The sequence below is a fragment of the Temnothorax americanus genome, unplaced genomic scaffold (genome assembly GCF_048541705.1).
Source record: "Temnothorax americanus isolate GAGA-0224 unplaced genomic scaffold, ASM4854170v1 Scaffold261, whole genome shotgun sequence".
NCBI lineage: Eukaryota > Metazoa > Arthropoda > Insecta > Hymenoptera > Formicidae > Temnothorax > Temnothorax americanus.
This window is the reverse complement of record NW_027509402.1, coordinates 21,370-36,519: the sequence shown is the minus strand read 5'-3', so window position 1 is coordinate 36,519 and position 15,150 is coordinate 21,370. Positions and strand designations below refer to the sequence as shown.

At 44.4% G+C, this 15,150-nt stretch overlaps 2 protein-coding genes across 2 annotated transcripts in view; both read right to left on the bottom strand.

The window, feature by feature from the left end:
- The window catches only part of LOC143899332 (uncharacterized), a 34,024-nt gene extending 19,031 nt beyond the window's left edge, over nucleotides 1-14,993 (bottom strand). The window contains exons 1-6 of the mRNA XM_077409551.1: nucleotides 5,003-14,993; nucleotides 2,984-3,136; nucleotides 2,650-2,834; nucleotides 2,122-2,238; nucleotides 1,638-1,865; nucleotides 1,258-1,384 (exon numbers count right to left, since the gene is read on the bottom strand). Of these exons, the coding sequence (XP_077265677.1) occupies nucleotides 9,666-13,034 (3,369 nt within the window). The 5' untranslated portion in view covers nucleotides 13,035-14,993 and the 3' untranslated portion in view covers nucleotides 1,258-1,384; nucleotides 1,638-1,865; nucleotides 2,122-2,238; ... (1 more) ...; nucleotides 2,984-3,136; nucleotides 5,003-9,665. The remainder of the gene's footprint in view (nucleotides 1-1,257; nucleotides 1,385-1,637; nucleotides 1,866-2,121; nucleotides 2,239-2,649; nucleotides 2,835-2,983; nucleotides 3,137-5,002) is intronic.
- On the bottom strand, nucleotides 7,931-8,965 carry LOC143899340 (uncharacterized). The gene has a single exon (XM_077409570.1). The coding sequence runs from the start codon at nucleotides 8,963-8,965 to the stop codon at nucleotides 7,931-7,933; it is 1,035 nt and encodes a 344-aa protein (XP_077265696.1).
- Nucleotides 14,994-15,150: the final 157 nt, after the last annotated feature.

The following is a 15,150-nucleotide window of genomic DNA, read 5'->3' as shown; positions in this document are numbered from 1 at the left end:
AAATTAATGACCGGTAGTGTGTATATAAAGAAGTTAACTAATATATAAATTTAAATATATTTGCAATATAATAAATATTTTTATAATATATTATACCTTTCTCTATATTGTTCCTTCTCTTCTCCTTCTTTCTTCTTTTTCTATCCCTATATCTTTTTTTCGTCTTAAAATACTTTTTACTTTTTTATAAACAGCTTAAGGTATCGATACGATAAATAATACTATAAAAGCTACATTTGAATGGAACGGTAATAATTTACACATCCTACCTCATAATAGCGTAATAAATGTAAACGATTCATAGGAATAAATGTGATAGTATTTATGAAATAAAATTAAGTATGAAATATATACATTTAAGAAATATTACTACGATTATATTATTTTACGCGTTATTAACATCCCATACAGGCAAAGCAAATAGATACTATGATATACAGGATACCTTTAAACAATTCTTTCATTTTCTAACATTTTTCAAATATATTGTAATATAATCGTATAATCGTCATATTTTTTTACACAGAAATACTAACGCAAAATTATTCGGACATTCTATGTCCGAATATGTCTATGTCACTACTAAAATTAAAAAATCAGATGATAGGTAATATACATATTTTTAATTCACATATCTCTCATTTACTACCAATCATTATTTCACAATGATACATTTGCAACGAAATAGATACGCCAAAACCCAAAACGTATATCTGTAATCTAAACACAAGTTTTTATATTCTGGAAATGATACAAGTATCTTAAAATACTTTTTACTTGTTTCTAAACAGCATAAAATATCAATACTATCCGAATAGTATAAAAGCTACATTTGGATGGAACGATAACAATTTAGACATCCTACCTCTATAATTATGTTAAAATCGTCAAATATACTGTAATATAATCGTCATATTTTTTTTACACAGAAATACTAACGCAAATTATTCGGACATTGTCACTAAAAAATTAGATGCAGATAGTTTGTAATCATACAAAGATAAACATCATCTTTTTAATTCACAACATATCTCTCATTTACTACCGATCATCATTTCATAATGATGCATTTGCAACGAAATAGATACGTCAGCAACATTCGAAACCATCGACTGAAAAAAGCATTCTTCTTGGTCTATTCGTTGTGACGGATAAAATCGTATAATTTCAGCACTCAGCAGTGGATTCACTTCAATTGATGAGATTTTAAGACAGAGCTCAATTCAAAAAATCCTCGTTGTTACTAAATATGCTTACAAAGCCTGTGAATAGCGCTAATTTCCCTGCCATGCGCATATCTTTCTTTTTCGTGGCTGTATCCTGATCCGCAATATGCTTATAGACTTTTCCATTCAGCATTAACATAAAAAAGCCGTCGTACCATCTGAAATCGTTATACAATTGTCTTAGTATTATAATCAATTTTATAATAAGTGTTTCCTCTCCAATAGCATAAACAAAATTAATTTTAGGAAATCTAAATTATTTTATCTTTTTCTGAAAGTAGAATAAAAAACAAAACTAAAACTCAAGTTCTTTTCAAATAATAGACAACTTGAATTAATTAAAATTAATGTTTATAAGAACAATTTTATATTACTATTAAAAGGAATGTTTAGAGCACTAATTACACTTACATTTCCTGGTTAGCGCTTATTATGGCATGTTGTATTTTCCAAATTTTACTTCCAAAATATAGAAAATACCTTCCAGCCTGTATGACACCACGTATACGCCAACGAACCTGCACGGTATCGTTTTCAGAATGCATTGTAAACTTTAGGATGTCAAGCTTGACGTGTGCAAACTTCATATGACCAATGAACCTTAATAGTATCAATTGCTTCGCATAACTCCCAAGTCCCCTGCAATATTTTTAAAGCATATTATGAGAAAATAAAAATACTTAATGCTAAAAACTCTCAATTGCTTTGAATACTTAATAAAATTAATTTTTGTTACTCCTCTAATATTGTTGATAAAAATTATATCATAATGGATAATAGGGACTCAATTTACAAATATTTTAGCATAACTTGCCTACAATACAAATTGCGCTACAGAACACTTTTTCGTTCTTTACAACTTTTAAAATTTACAAGAAAGCATATGTATACGTACATACATGTGCAATTTTGGATACACCTTTCTTTTTAAAGATCTCTTCGGTATCACCTCCCTGCGGTCAATATATAGCGGCAAAATTTTGTATACCACATAGTTAAATATAAAATGTTCCTGCGTGAGAAAACGAGAGAAAAAAACATTTATAATAGGTAATGACACACGATACGAATCACACAATAGTGTAAATTCGGGATTGGGGGAAGAAAGAGGGGGTAAAAGAGAAGAGATTCTTACATACAATTAGAGGCACTCTGTAGCAACTCGTATTATCTAGCACAAGAGGACCTTTTGTGCTAGACAATTATGCCTCAACAGTGTCTGACTATGAAAATTATTACATTTTGAAGACGCGAGATTGTACATTCAAAGCATCCAAATTAACGAAAGTAAAGTACAATATAAACATACCTCGGAGAAATTTTTATTACGCGATAGTGCCTGTCGCAACGTGCATTTAGATACCAGATCACTTTCTCGTTCTCTTAACTTTTACAACTTTTACAAGACAGCATATATACGTACGTGTGCGATTTTGGATACTCCTTCCTTCTTAAAGATCTCCTCGGCATCAGCTCCCTGCCGTCAATATATATATTTCACTATCACTATCTGTCACGCGGCGATGGTCACGACTGTCACTATCTATCTATTTCTAGGTTATCGCTGTATTCCAGCATAGATCGGTCTTTTTTAACAGCTTCATGCGTCTGTGATTGAGAAAAAAATCTGATAAGCTCTGTATATCAGTTCAATATAATACGAATATGTATATACTTTTTAGATAAAAACGGTCAGTAAACTTTTATAAAACAATACTCTTCGAAATAATACAAGTGATAATAATTTTTATAATTACCTCTCTATATTATATATTACATATGCATGAATTTTCTTCTAACAATATTTGTAATTTTATCAACTTTTCACGCTTGTTGAATATATTTGCACCATGAGCACCAATAGCTAATCCCATCATATCTTCTCGAATATTTTAAATTCATCGGTATATCTAAAATAAGACAAATTTTACATAATGCAAAAACAGTAATTATTACTTACATTTGCTTATATATATATATATATATATATATATATATATATATAAAATATACGATTACAAAGATAAATCTGTATCAAAAATCTATAGTTACTGTAACGTATACCAGATTAGATTTGTACGCGAGCAAGAGAAATAAATATTGAAACATTACAGATAATGTTAAAAGACATTAATATGTAAAATATAATTTATATATATTTATTTATTTACTCTGCCTTAAAAAAGCTGATCAGAATCGAGAAAAACAATGTATCAATTTTGCATTTAAAATATAAATGTTATATATATTTATATAAATAATCCCACTAACCTCGCGCAACCGACGCCAGCTGTCACATCACACGAACATACACGAGAGCGGGATGGTTGGCCTCTCCAGTGATTTCCTCGCACCTCCGATACTCCACGAAATGTTCCGAATGTTGGGCGCCAGACGCGTACCTTCGCGTCCACGAAATCGCGAAAACCTAAACGAGACGCAAGACGAAGTGTGGAGGTGCGTGGAATCGGCTAGCTTGACCTAATCACGGGCGGGGTTAATGAAGGGCGGCGCGATACTCGGCGGGGTGACACGTTAATTGCATACTCAGTCAGATAACAAAGAATATAACATTTATTGAGTACTGGTTGTCGAGAAAGTAACAACGTTTATCCATCCGGCTTCGATCAAACACAAGATAAATTCGACAAATAAATCAAGAATAGCCGGTGGCGGGGTGTCGAGATTCATTTAACAAAAATAATATTAATGCGGACGCGAGACACCCACGGAGTATTAATTGGGGCCGACTTCGAATCGAACCGCGCGACGAACCACAGCGTTCACACGCTTCGTGCGTTTAGATGTTAATTGCGTAGTTCTTCCTGGCGTTCCGTGGATATTAAATACGCACTTCGAGTCAACGGTGGTGTGGCCTTCTCCACACCTGGCGCCCAACATTATTAGCGATATCGCGACTTGCTTGGTTAAATGACTCAGCGCCTCCCCGTTGCGCCTGAGCCGAATATCTCGCGTTAAGTTAAGATATTATTGCGACAGAGTTTTCGTACGGTTCCGGATGTGGTTTTCACGCAATCCAGGCGTGACGTGCCCTTCTCTCGCGACATTTTGCGTTGAACCTCACTCTCGTGAGCGATGCTAAGTGTAGTATTCTTGCGTGTTATAATTTCCGACTCAAATGATTAATTGTTCGAGAATAGAACCTTTAGCGTGTTTATTAGAGACCCAATTAATACTCCGTGGGTGTCTCGCGTCCGCATTAATATTATTTTTGTTAAATGAATCTCGACACCCCGCCACCGGCTATTCTTGATTTATTTGTCGAATTTATCTTGTGTTTGATCGAAGCCGGATGGATAAACGTTGTTATTTTCTCGACAACCAGTACTCAATAAATGTTATATTCTTTGTTATCTGACTGAGTATGCAATTAACGTGTCACCCCGCCGAGTATCGCGCCGCCCTTCATTAACCCCGCCCGTGATTAGGTCAAGCTAGCCGATTCCACGCACCTCCACACTTCGTCTTGCGTCTCGTTTAGGTTTTCGCGATTTCGTGGACGCGAAGGTACGCGTCTGGCGCCCAACATTCGGAACATTTCGTGGAGTATCGGAGGTGCGAGGAAATCACTGGAGAGGCCAACCATCCCGCTCTTCTAAGTCCTTTTGATCCGGCTCACGTCCCGGAGCGGTCCGGGAGTGCAAAAAGTCGTGACAGTACATACATACACGCACGCGACGAGAAAAACAATGTATCAATTTTTCATTCATCAAAATATAAATGTTATATATATTTATGTATATAATCCCACTAACCTCGCGCAACCGATGCCAGCTGTCTTATCACACGACACATACACATATGTATGTACATACACGCACGACGTACGCGACGCCACGCGAAACTTGCAGCGCGATCTCGATCGCCGCATCGTATATATCGACCGCACGCACGCATCGGCCAATCACGCACGCGGAAAAGCGGCAACAATACTACTCGACCACGGGCCAACTTCTCGCGTCTACATGGATTTTTTTATTATGGACTAGCACACACGCGCGCTACGCGCGCGCTTTAAACTTTTTTTGTTCCATTCACCTTAAAACGTTCATCCCACATCACCATTTTTCTCCGTTAAAATGTATTTCCTTTCTCATCAACTGTACAAATGTCCATTCGCCACCTCTCGTTTCTTTTTTTTTCTCCGCTCACTTCACATACCTGTCTTTCCCATATTTTGTTTTCTTCTTTCTTTTTACATCTCGCATAAGACTTATCACACTTCGCTTTCTCGGCTCTCATTTTTTTCTTTACACTTAACTACTTCTTACACTGCACTAACGCGCGCGCCATCCATGTCCATATATTTTCCGTTATATTTATTCTAAAATATTTATCCCATTCCACTACTTTTGTCCGTTAATTTATTCCATTTTTTCCTCTACTGTAATAATATTTAATCGTCACCACCTCCCATTTCTCTTCTCTCTCCGCTTACTTCACGTACTTATCTCTCTCATATTTTATTTTTTTTCTTATTTTTCATATAAGACATCTTACACTCTAATTTTTTCATTCGGTACCTTTCTTTGTCCGTCAACAGCAACGTAAACAAAATTGGGCTTAACGGGCACCCCTGTCTCTAACTCCCCTTCCTGTTCAAAACCTTTCTCCCAGCTCCTCTCCCACCCTTACACTGCATCCCTCAACAACTCCTTACATCTCATCACCAAGCCCTCCCTCACTCCTCTTTTTCTCATCGCTTCCACCAGAATCCTTCTGTCCACCGAGTCAAAAAAGCTGCCTTCAAGTCCACGAACAACACCACCATCTTCCCCTTCTTTAATTTACCTGCCTATTTATTAAGTAATTTAATACATAGATGTTGTCCGTGGTCCCTACCACTCTCCTAAACTCTGTCTGACTCTGCGGAAGCAATCCCTTCTCTTCTACCTCCTTCCTCAACCTTTCAACCAAAACAGCAGCGTACACCTTGTATGCCGTTTGTGCTAACATCATCCCTCTGTAGTTTCTTACTTTCTCCCATTTCCCCTCCTTTCTTATGGGCACTATAATTCCCTCCCTCTAACCTTCCGGCCAACTCTCTTCTTTCCACACTTTATTACATACCTCCCACAACCATTTTTTCACCACCTCCCCTCCAAACTTTTATACCTCATTTGAAATTCCATAACTTCCCATCGCTTTTCCTTCCCTAAGCTTTCCCACCATTTTCCACATCTCTTCTCTCCTTATCTTCTTCTCTCCTCCTCCAACTCCTCCCAACAAATCTTTGAAATACCTATCCCATTCCTGCATACTAAATCCCTCGTTCAACCTTCTTCTCCTCTTTTTCTCTCTGTTTACCATCTTTCATATATGTCCCTCTGTCTTAATCTCCTTTACCTCCCCTTCCCATTTCTCCACTTCTATTTTTTTCTTCTTCTTATACAACTTCTTGTATCGCTGTTTTTTCTCCCTATACCTGCCACTTTTCCTTCCTTTCCTTTTCTATTTCCTTAACATGAGCCCTTTCTCTTCCTTTCCTCACATTCTTCACCTCAACAGCCCCTTTTTCCGCCTTTTTTGCCCTTCCCATTCACTTCCCTTAATACCTTCTATATCCTCCTTTTCAGCCCCTGACACTCCTCTTCCACTCCCCTTCCTGAATTTGCTTATCCCCCACTAACTCTTTAAATTTTTTCCTGCCCTCCTCTGATCAATCTCCTCTCTCACTTTCGCCCTTCCCCCCTTCCTTTTACCCAAATATTCAATAACGAATTACAAAAGCAATTAACCACAAAGCAATCAAACGACAAGTTTCCCGCGCGTATTCTCGTCGCGAAGCAATGTTGCGGCCGAGAGATATCGCGGCGGGTGTAGAATACGCGACTGATTAATTGTAATGCAATCGCGATCAAAACTACTAAGAAATGCTATCCACGAGCGAAAGGTCGGCGTTATTGCTTTAGCGCGCGAGATCCGGCTCGAAGGACCAATGCACGGGGGGGTATGAGGCGCTCCCCGGATTTGCAATTGGTCAACTAAATTTCTCGAAGGACCAGAGGGCCCGTGCCCTCGCGAAAGCGAATAAAGCGAAGCAAGCAAGCGAATATAAAAAATGCGAGGCGACTCACCGTGTCGTTGCCCGGCGCCTCCTGGGTGTCGACGTCGTCCTCCCGTTGGCGAGATCTCTGGCGTGCAAGGCGAAAGCATGCAACCGTCCGGTATAGCAGGCGGGCACGGACAGGCAGGTATAGCAAGCAGGCACAGATAGGCAGGATAGCAAGCAGTCACAGATAGGCAGGATATCAAGCGATTAGGCCTTCGTGGTCTGCGATAGGCGACCGAGCACTCCGAGTTTGCACACGCAAAAAACGGTAACGTGTGAGCTTCACGACGTTCGACTGTTGAGTGCCTCTTCGGCGTTCTCCGGCTCGCGCACCTGCGAAGTACGGCGCGAGCGAGTACCGAATTCTTCTCATAATTGGGGATGCCACCCGTGGGCGGGCAGCACGAGTCGGGTGAGTCGCGCAAATATCGACAAGTGTACTAATCGCGATCCACCGACGTTTCGCTAATAGGCGCGATAATTTAACCCGGTATAATTAATCAATACAAGAACCGTACCATTAACAATGTGAAACGACAACACGAAATCAATCTTATAATTAACTACTATTTACACTATGATACATGGCGGTGCGCCAAACATTACCGCCCACCAAAATACACCGTATTTTCTATGTTTGAGCGGGTCCCTCCGGTGAGCCGTCCATCGGCAGAGGGCACAGCTTCACCAGAGGGCGACTAAGGAGGCCATCCGCCGTCCTCACCGTAGCGACCCGGGCGACCCCGTCACGACTCGGATGTAATTCCTCGACCCGCCTTCGTCTCCACGCCAGAGGAGGGGCGTTTTCGGTTTTTAGAAGGACCAACGTGCCCTTTGATATCGCGTCAGCCGGCTTTAACCACTTTGGTCGTTGCTGGAGGGTGTGTAGATATTCTTCATGCCACCGTTTCCAGAATTGTTGGTGCATGTGCTGCACCAGCTGCCATCGATCGAGTCTGCCTATCGGCACCGGGTCTAGGTCGGGATAGGGAACCGCTACGAGCGGCTCTAATGTGGTAAAGTGCCCCGGGGCACCCGAGAGCACCCCGAGGTCGTGGGAATCCGAGCTGGTGGGGCACAAAGGTCGGGAATTCAGGATGGATTCTACCTGTGCTAGTAGGGTACTGAATTCCTCCACTGTGAGGATCTGCGCTCCCACCACGCGTTTTAAGTGGGTCTTTGTCGCCTTAACCCCCGCTTCCCAGAGGCCACCAAAGTGTGGCGCGGAAGGGGGGTTAAAGGACCACTGGATTTGTTCTCGCCCTGAGGCCGCCTCCATGCAGCTGACGAGCTCGCGCTGAGCCCCCACGAAATTGGTGCCGCAGTCGCTGTAGATCCGCGAGCAGCGACCGCGCCTAGCGATGAAACGCCTCAGAGCCGACAAAAACGAGTCTGTAGATAAGGAAAAAGCAAGTTCCAAATGAACCGCCTTTGTGGTAAAGCAAACGAAAATGCACACGTATGCCTTGAACGGCGTTGCCCCGCGAGAACGACGATTATATACGAAGAAGGGTCCCGCGTAGTCGACCCCGGCGATTGAGAAAGGTTTGGCCTGACGTACCCGGTCGAGCGGTAGGTCCGCCATGGGCGGTTGCAAAGTACGCGGGTTCGCCCGGAAACATTGGTAACAACGCGACAAACAACGTTTGATGGCCTGATGGGCCATGGGTAATGCAACGCTCGACGCCCCGGATGCAAGTGTAGGCGGTGGGTGCGCTCTACTATCAGTTCCGTGAGCCGGTGCTTACCGGGCAATAACGCGGGATGCTTGGCCTCATGAGATATTGCGGAGTGCGTGAGTCTACCGCCCACCCTGAGGACTCCGCGCGCGTCCACAAAAGGGGCGAGTTGTCGCAGAGGTTTGGAGCAATTCTGATTGCGTTTCAATCTATCGAGATCCTCTGCAAAGCGACAAGATTGAACAACTTTAACGAGGTATAGCAGGGTCGAATGGAATTCGACTTGGTCTACAACAAGAGTTCTGTGAGGTGAATTCGACTTGAGTCGATTAACAAAACGAAGACAATAAGAGAATATTCTAACGAGTTTATCCAATGACGAAAAACGATCGAGAAGCGAATCAACAACAGAAGCAGAGTTTACGACATCAGCAGGATTTATTACAACAAAAGCATGAGATTTTTCTTCCTCCGGAAAATCGTCAGTCTCCAATATCGTTTCTGGAATGGGTTTGAATTCGGCGAGCCACGCAGGGCCAGTCCACCAAAGCTGGTGATCCACTAATTCTTGAGGAAACAAGCCCCTTGAGCAACAATCGGCGGGGTTAGACTTGGTGTCAACATGTCTCCAGCAAGAGATATCTGTGTTGGACTGGATGCGGGCCACACGATTACGCACAAACGTTTTCAACGGTGGGGGGCCGAACGTATCCAGGCGAGCGCGACCTCGGAATCAGACCACGCGTACGTGCCGTCGATAGTAATCTTAGGCCGGAGGATGTTCCCGATATACTCCGCTAAGTCCGACAGTAAAACGGCTGCGCAAAGCTCGAGTCTCGGCACGGTGATGGCCTTAAGCGGGGCCACCTTTGACTTGGCGCTAAGCATTCGAATCAGTACCCCGTCCACGGCGACGATTCTAATATATACAACGGCTCCGTAGCCCTGTTCGCTTGCGTCACAAAATCCGTGTATCTCCCGTCGGATTACGTTGGCCATGGCGATAGTACGAGGTATGCGAATGGAAGCTAGCGCGGGGAGTTCCGATTTGTATCGTCCCCATCGAGAACATATTTCCGAAGGAGGCCTATCGTCCCACTCTAATTTGAGCACCCAGAGTTGCTGTATCAGTCTTTTAGCTGCAAACGTAAGGGGAGTCAGAAAGCCTAACGGGTCGAAAATACGAGCCAGTTCCGAGAAAATGGTGCGTTTGGTACAATCTCTGTCCAACGGGTGGACCTGAAAGCCGAAGTTGTCCGTTTGAGGATACCAACGAAGTCCGAGAACTTTGAGAAACTGATCTTCCGAGGATTCAAACGATAGCAATGATTGACTGCAAAGCTCTGGATCGAGATCTGCTAAGACTGACGGATGGCTGCTGGCCCATTTCCTGAGCTCGAAACCCGCGGTTTTAAGCAAAGCTTGTAGCTGCCGCTGAAGCTCATGGGCTTCCCCCTCAGATTCGGCGCTCGCCACCACGTCGTCGACATAGACGCTCTCCTCCAAGACCGCCGCGGCCAGAGGGTAGCTCACTTTGCCCTCCGTTGCCAATTTCAACAAGCAGGCGATTGCCAGGAACGGAGAACACGTCAATCCAAAAGTGACAGTCAACATCAAGTAGTCTAATATCGGATCATTCTCCGAGAAACGCCAGACTATTTTCTGGTAGTCACATTGACCGCGCTCGACCAAGATCCGAAGGAACATTTGTTTGACGTCCGCAGTGAGCGCCACGCGGCCTACCCGGAACCTCAACAATATCACGACTATATCCGTCTGTAACTTAGGCCCGGGTCGCAATACGTCGTTCAACGAAACGTCGTTCAAATCCTTCGCCGAGGCGTCAAATACGACCCGCAATTTTGTGGTAGTGCTATCCGATTTAACTACCCCATGATGGGGCAAATAGAACACAGGTCCGTCCACCGGGAACGGCCGTGCAATCAGTTTCATATAACCGTTATTCAAATAATCCTGCATGAATTTGTTATAGCTCAATTTAAACTTTGCATCTAATTTAAAGCGACGCTCAAGTGCGCGAAATCTATTTAGGGCTACTTGACGCGTGCCGACAAAACAAGGTTTATCCCTTTTGAAAGGATACGATACAACAAAACGACCGCACGCGTCCCGACGCGTGGTCTGAGCGAATAATTCCTCGCAACGTTTATCCTCCTGCGAATACGGTGGGACCGATGGAATCTCGTCTAGTTGCCAAAATCGACTAAGAGATGCGTCCAACGAATCGAGAGTCATAAACGAATGTGTGGATCCCGGCGCCTGCGTTGATACCGAACCGACGAGAACCCAGCCGAAGACGGAATTGAAGGCGTCTGGTTCGCCCTTCCTTCCCACGCGACGGCCATCCCGAAGTAACGACGCGAAGATTTCTGCGCCGATCAGGATGTCGATGGGACCGGGTCGGTGATACTGCGGATCGGCTAGCCGCAATCCGTTCAAATGTTTCCACGCTCTTCGCTCGACCTGACTGCTAGGTAACGGGGCGGAGATGCGCGAAAGAATCGTAGCCTCTACTGGGGTGCGCGTGCTTTCCCTGCCCTGTGCTTGTATTACAAGTGAGGTGCGGCCTCGAGTTGCAGCCGCCTTTGTATCATTTACCGCGAGAACTACCGTATGGCACTTGGTTCGTCCGAAACTACCCCTCTGCATGCAACCTTCGGAGATAAAGTTTAGCTGGCTCGCGCTATCTAACAGAATACGAACGGGGAAGGGATTTCCGTGTGCGTCAAGCGCTTCGGCTTGTACCGTCGACAACAATACGATCGGGTTCGACCGCGCGACACTAGCCATGCTAACGAGGGGTTCGCTTCCCTGCGATGACGTTGTCCCCGATTCGGAGGGTGGTTCGGCGTCTGTGGGTGCATTCGCCGAGCCCGAGTTCTGCTCAAAATGCAGGAGCGTGTGATGTTTGACCTTACACGACCGACACGTCCACGACGATGGACAGTCATTAACGCTGTGGCCCGCGCGGAGGCAGTTATAGCACAAGTTCGAAGTTTTAGCCGTTGAATGCCTTTCCCGAGGGGATAATTTCAAGAATCGAGGGCATTTAAACACGAGATGTTGTTCCTTGCACACCGGACACTTGGCGGTTCGAGTTGCGAGCGACGAAGCCGGCGCGGAATTCTTTGACGAAGTCGACTGAGACTTTTGCGACGTATTTTGTGAGCCCGATACCGACGCGAGAACCCGGCAGTGATCAGAGAGGAACTTTGTGAGTTGCGTGAATTTCGGTATTTCCTCCGCCCGGTGTTCAGATTCGAACTTCTCGCGGAGCGAACGAGGGAGCTTCTCCAGCAAGAATTTGAGAAGGAGATAATCCCAAGCGTCTGTAGGAAATTCTAATAGATTCAATGCTTGCGTGTTCTCGGTGAAGGTGCTCAACAGCGTGCGCAGGGGGACGGCCGACTCCGACTTCAACGGCTGAGCTTTCAGCATCAAGTCCACGTGATAATCCGCCAAGTCTCGTTTGTTTTGATATCGCGAAATCAAGGCGTCATAAGCTATCGCGTAGTTATCGGCGGAGAGAGGGATGTTCTTGACGACGTTCAGCGCTTCTCCTTTCAAGCAGGATATCAGATATTGATACTTCTCTATGGTAGGGACGTTCCGGTTCTCGTGAATAGAGATGTTGTATAACGCGATGAACGAGGGCCAAAGCGTGAGATCTCCTGAAAATTGCGGAAGTGAGATCTTGGGCAATTTGACCGATGACGTCTGAGCCGGGGCCTGCGGGACCGGAGCGGCTACTCGGTCGGCGCCCACAAATCTCTCGTAACGCCCGATTACCGCGAAGCGCATCTCGTCAAAGTCCCGGCGAATCGAATCCTCCGTTTCAAACTCTTCATCTGAGGCGTTTTGTATTATCTTGAGGTGGGTTGCCTCAAAGTCCTCGACCAATCTGGTCACGATGGGATATCGCACGAGGAAGTTCGGTCTCTGACTTACATTGTCCGCGGCGAGCATCGACAGCTCATGAATCTCCCGCATACGTTTCACGCATAACTCGCGTTTGGTTACATTCCCTCGACTCATGATGCCCGGAATACAATCACTAGGTCAACCAAGATGACGATAGCAGCTCACTTCGATGTGAGAATATCAACAATTCCGGAAGCTAACGGTCTTCAAGTTCCGTAATGTTCGCAAAACAAAACAACTATCTCCTTGTTATGATGACGAGTCGGCTCGGCTCAAATTTCTGTTCGAAGGCACGACGGATATTTTCGAGAGGCTATAATAACGATTCGTACAATTTCAAACGAAGGTAGGTTGATGCAAAATGATAAGGTGCGAGCACTGGCGGTAGAGGGGGATCAAGTAGGATGATTAACGAGGAAGATGGTTGCAAAGGATACAAAATAATATAATAGTTAGACCAATAATAAATCAACAATCAGTAATCAATAATCATCAAAATTAAAATTATCAATTAAATTGGCACAGGTACCCGGTTACGACGAAGAAATTGCACTCAGGCACTTATCTGATCGAGCCTCAGTAATACGCGTTGCGCGCGGTCTTACTACATAAGCGGAATATACGACATGATCATACGACATGAGCGGTATACCACATGAGCAATCCACGCCACAAGCATTAATTTATTTGGCTCAATTCCAATCACAATCTCCAATGACTAATTGAAATATCATATGAGTGCTGATATATTTTATCCCGGGGACCAGTGCCGCCAAACAGTGTTGTCGATCGATGGCAAACATTCGCAAGCGTTCCAACGATCGAGAAAGTGTGTATGTACGCATGTATTTTCGAATTGTATCGAAAACACACCCGGTAGCAACGAACAAGTATCGCGTGTTATTATCAACGCGAGCTTATGTAGAAAAAATGTGTATATACGCTGCCGGCCCGTGATCGAGCGTCAAAGGCCGTCGACGGCGCGGCGAAAACGTATGGCTTAACCGAGAATATTCCAATGTTGAATATTTCGGTTAACGACAATATTCAATAACGAATTACAAAAGCAATTAACCACAAAGCGATCAAACGACAAGTTTCCCGCGCGTATTCTCGTCGCGAAGCAATGTTGCGGCCGAGAGATATCGCGGCGGGTGTAGAATACGCGACTGATTAATTGTAATGCAATCGCGATCAAAACTACTAAGAAATGCTATCCACGAGCGAAAGGTCGGCGTTATTGCTTTAGCGCGCGAGATCCGGCTCGAAGGACCAATGCACGGGGGGGTATGAGGCGCTCCCCGGATTTGCGATTGGTCAACTAAATTTCTCGAAGGACCAGAGGGCCCGTGCCCTCGCGAAAGCGAATAAAGCGAAGCAAGCAAGCGAATATAAAAAATGCGAGGCGACTCACCGTGTCGTTGCCCGGCGCCTCCTGGGTGTCGACGTCGTCCTCCCGTTGGCGAGATCTCTGGCGTGCAAGGCGAAAGCATGCAACCGTCCGGTATAGCAGGCGGGCACGGACAGGCAGGTATAGCAAGCAGGCACAGATAGGCAGGATAGCAAGCAGTCACAGATAGGCAGGATATCAAGCGATTAGGCCTTCGTGGTCTGCGATAGGCGACCGAGCACTCCGAGTTTGCACACGCAAAAAACGGTAACGTGTGAGCTTCACGACGTTCGACTGTTGAGTGCCTCTTCGGCGTTCTCCGGCTCGCGCACCTGCGAAGTACGGCGCGAGCGAGTACCGAATTCTTCTCATAATTGGGGATGCCACCCGTGGGCGGGCAGCACGAGTCGGGTGAGTCGCGCGAATATCGACAAGTGTACTAATCGCGATCCACCGACGTTTCGCTAATAGGCGCGATAATTTAACCCGGTATAATTAATCAATACAAGAACCGTACCATTAACAATGTGAAACGACAACACGAAATCAATCTTATAATTAACTACTATTTACACTATGATACATGGCGGTGCGCCAAACAGTTGTTAATTTCTCTGTAAAGGATAAACATGTGTTTTTACAGAAATGAATACATTTGCTGTTAGAAACACTTTCAACATTTGCATGCATTGCATTTTTATATAAATCGATGCATGCAAGTGAAATGTTTATAACAGCAAGTGCATTCATTTCTGTGCAAAACACGTATCATGATGTTCATCTTTTACAATCAACGAATCTGTTGTATATTGAAATTAATGAGCGGTAGAGTGTATATGA

Bases quoted from the DNA above. Each gene is read 5' to 3' on its own strand.
- LOC143899340 (XM_077409570.1), bottom strand. From the start codon at position 8,965: ATGGCCCATCAGGCCATCAAACGTTGTTTGTCGCGTTGTTACCAATGT.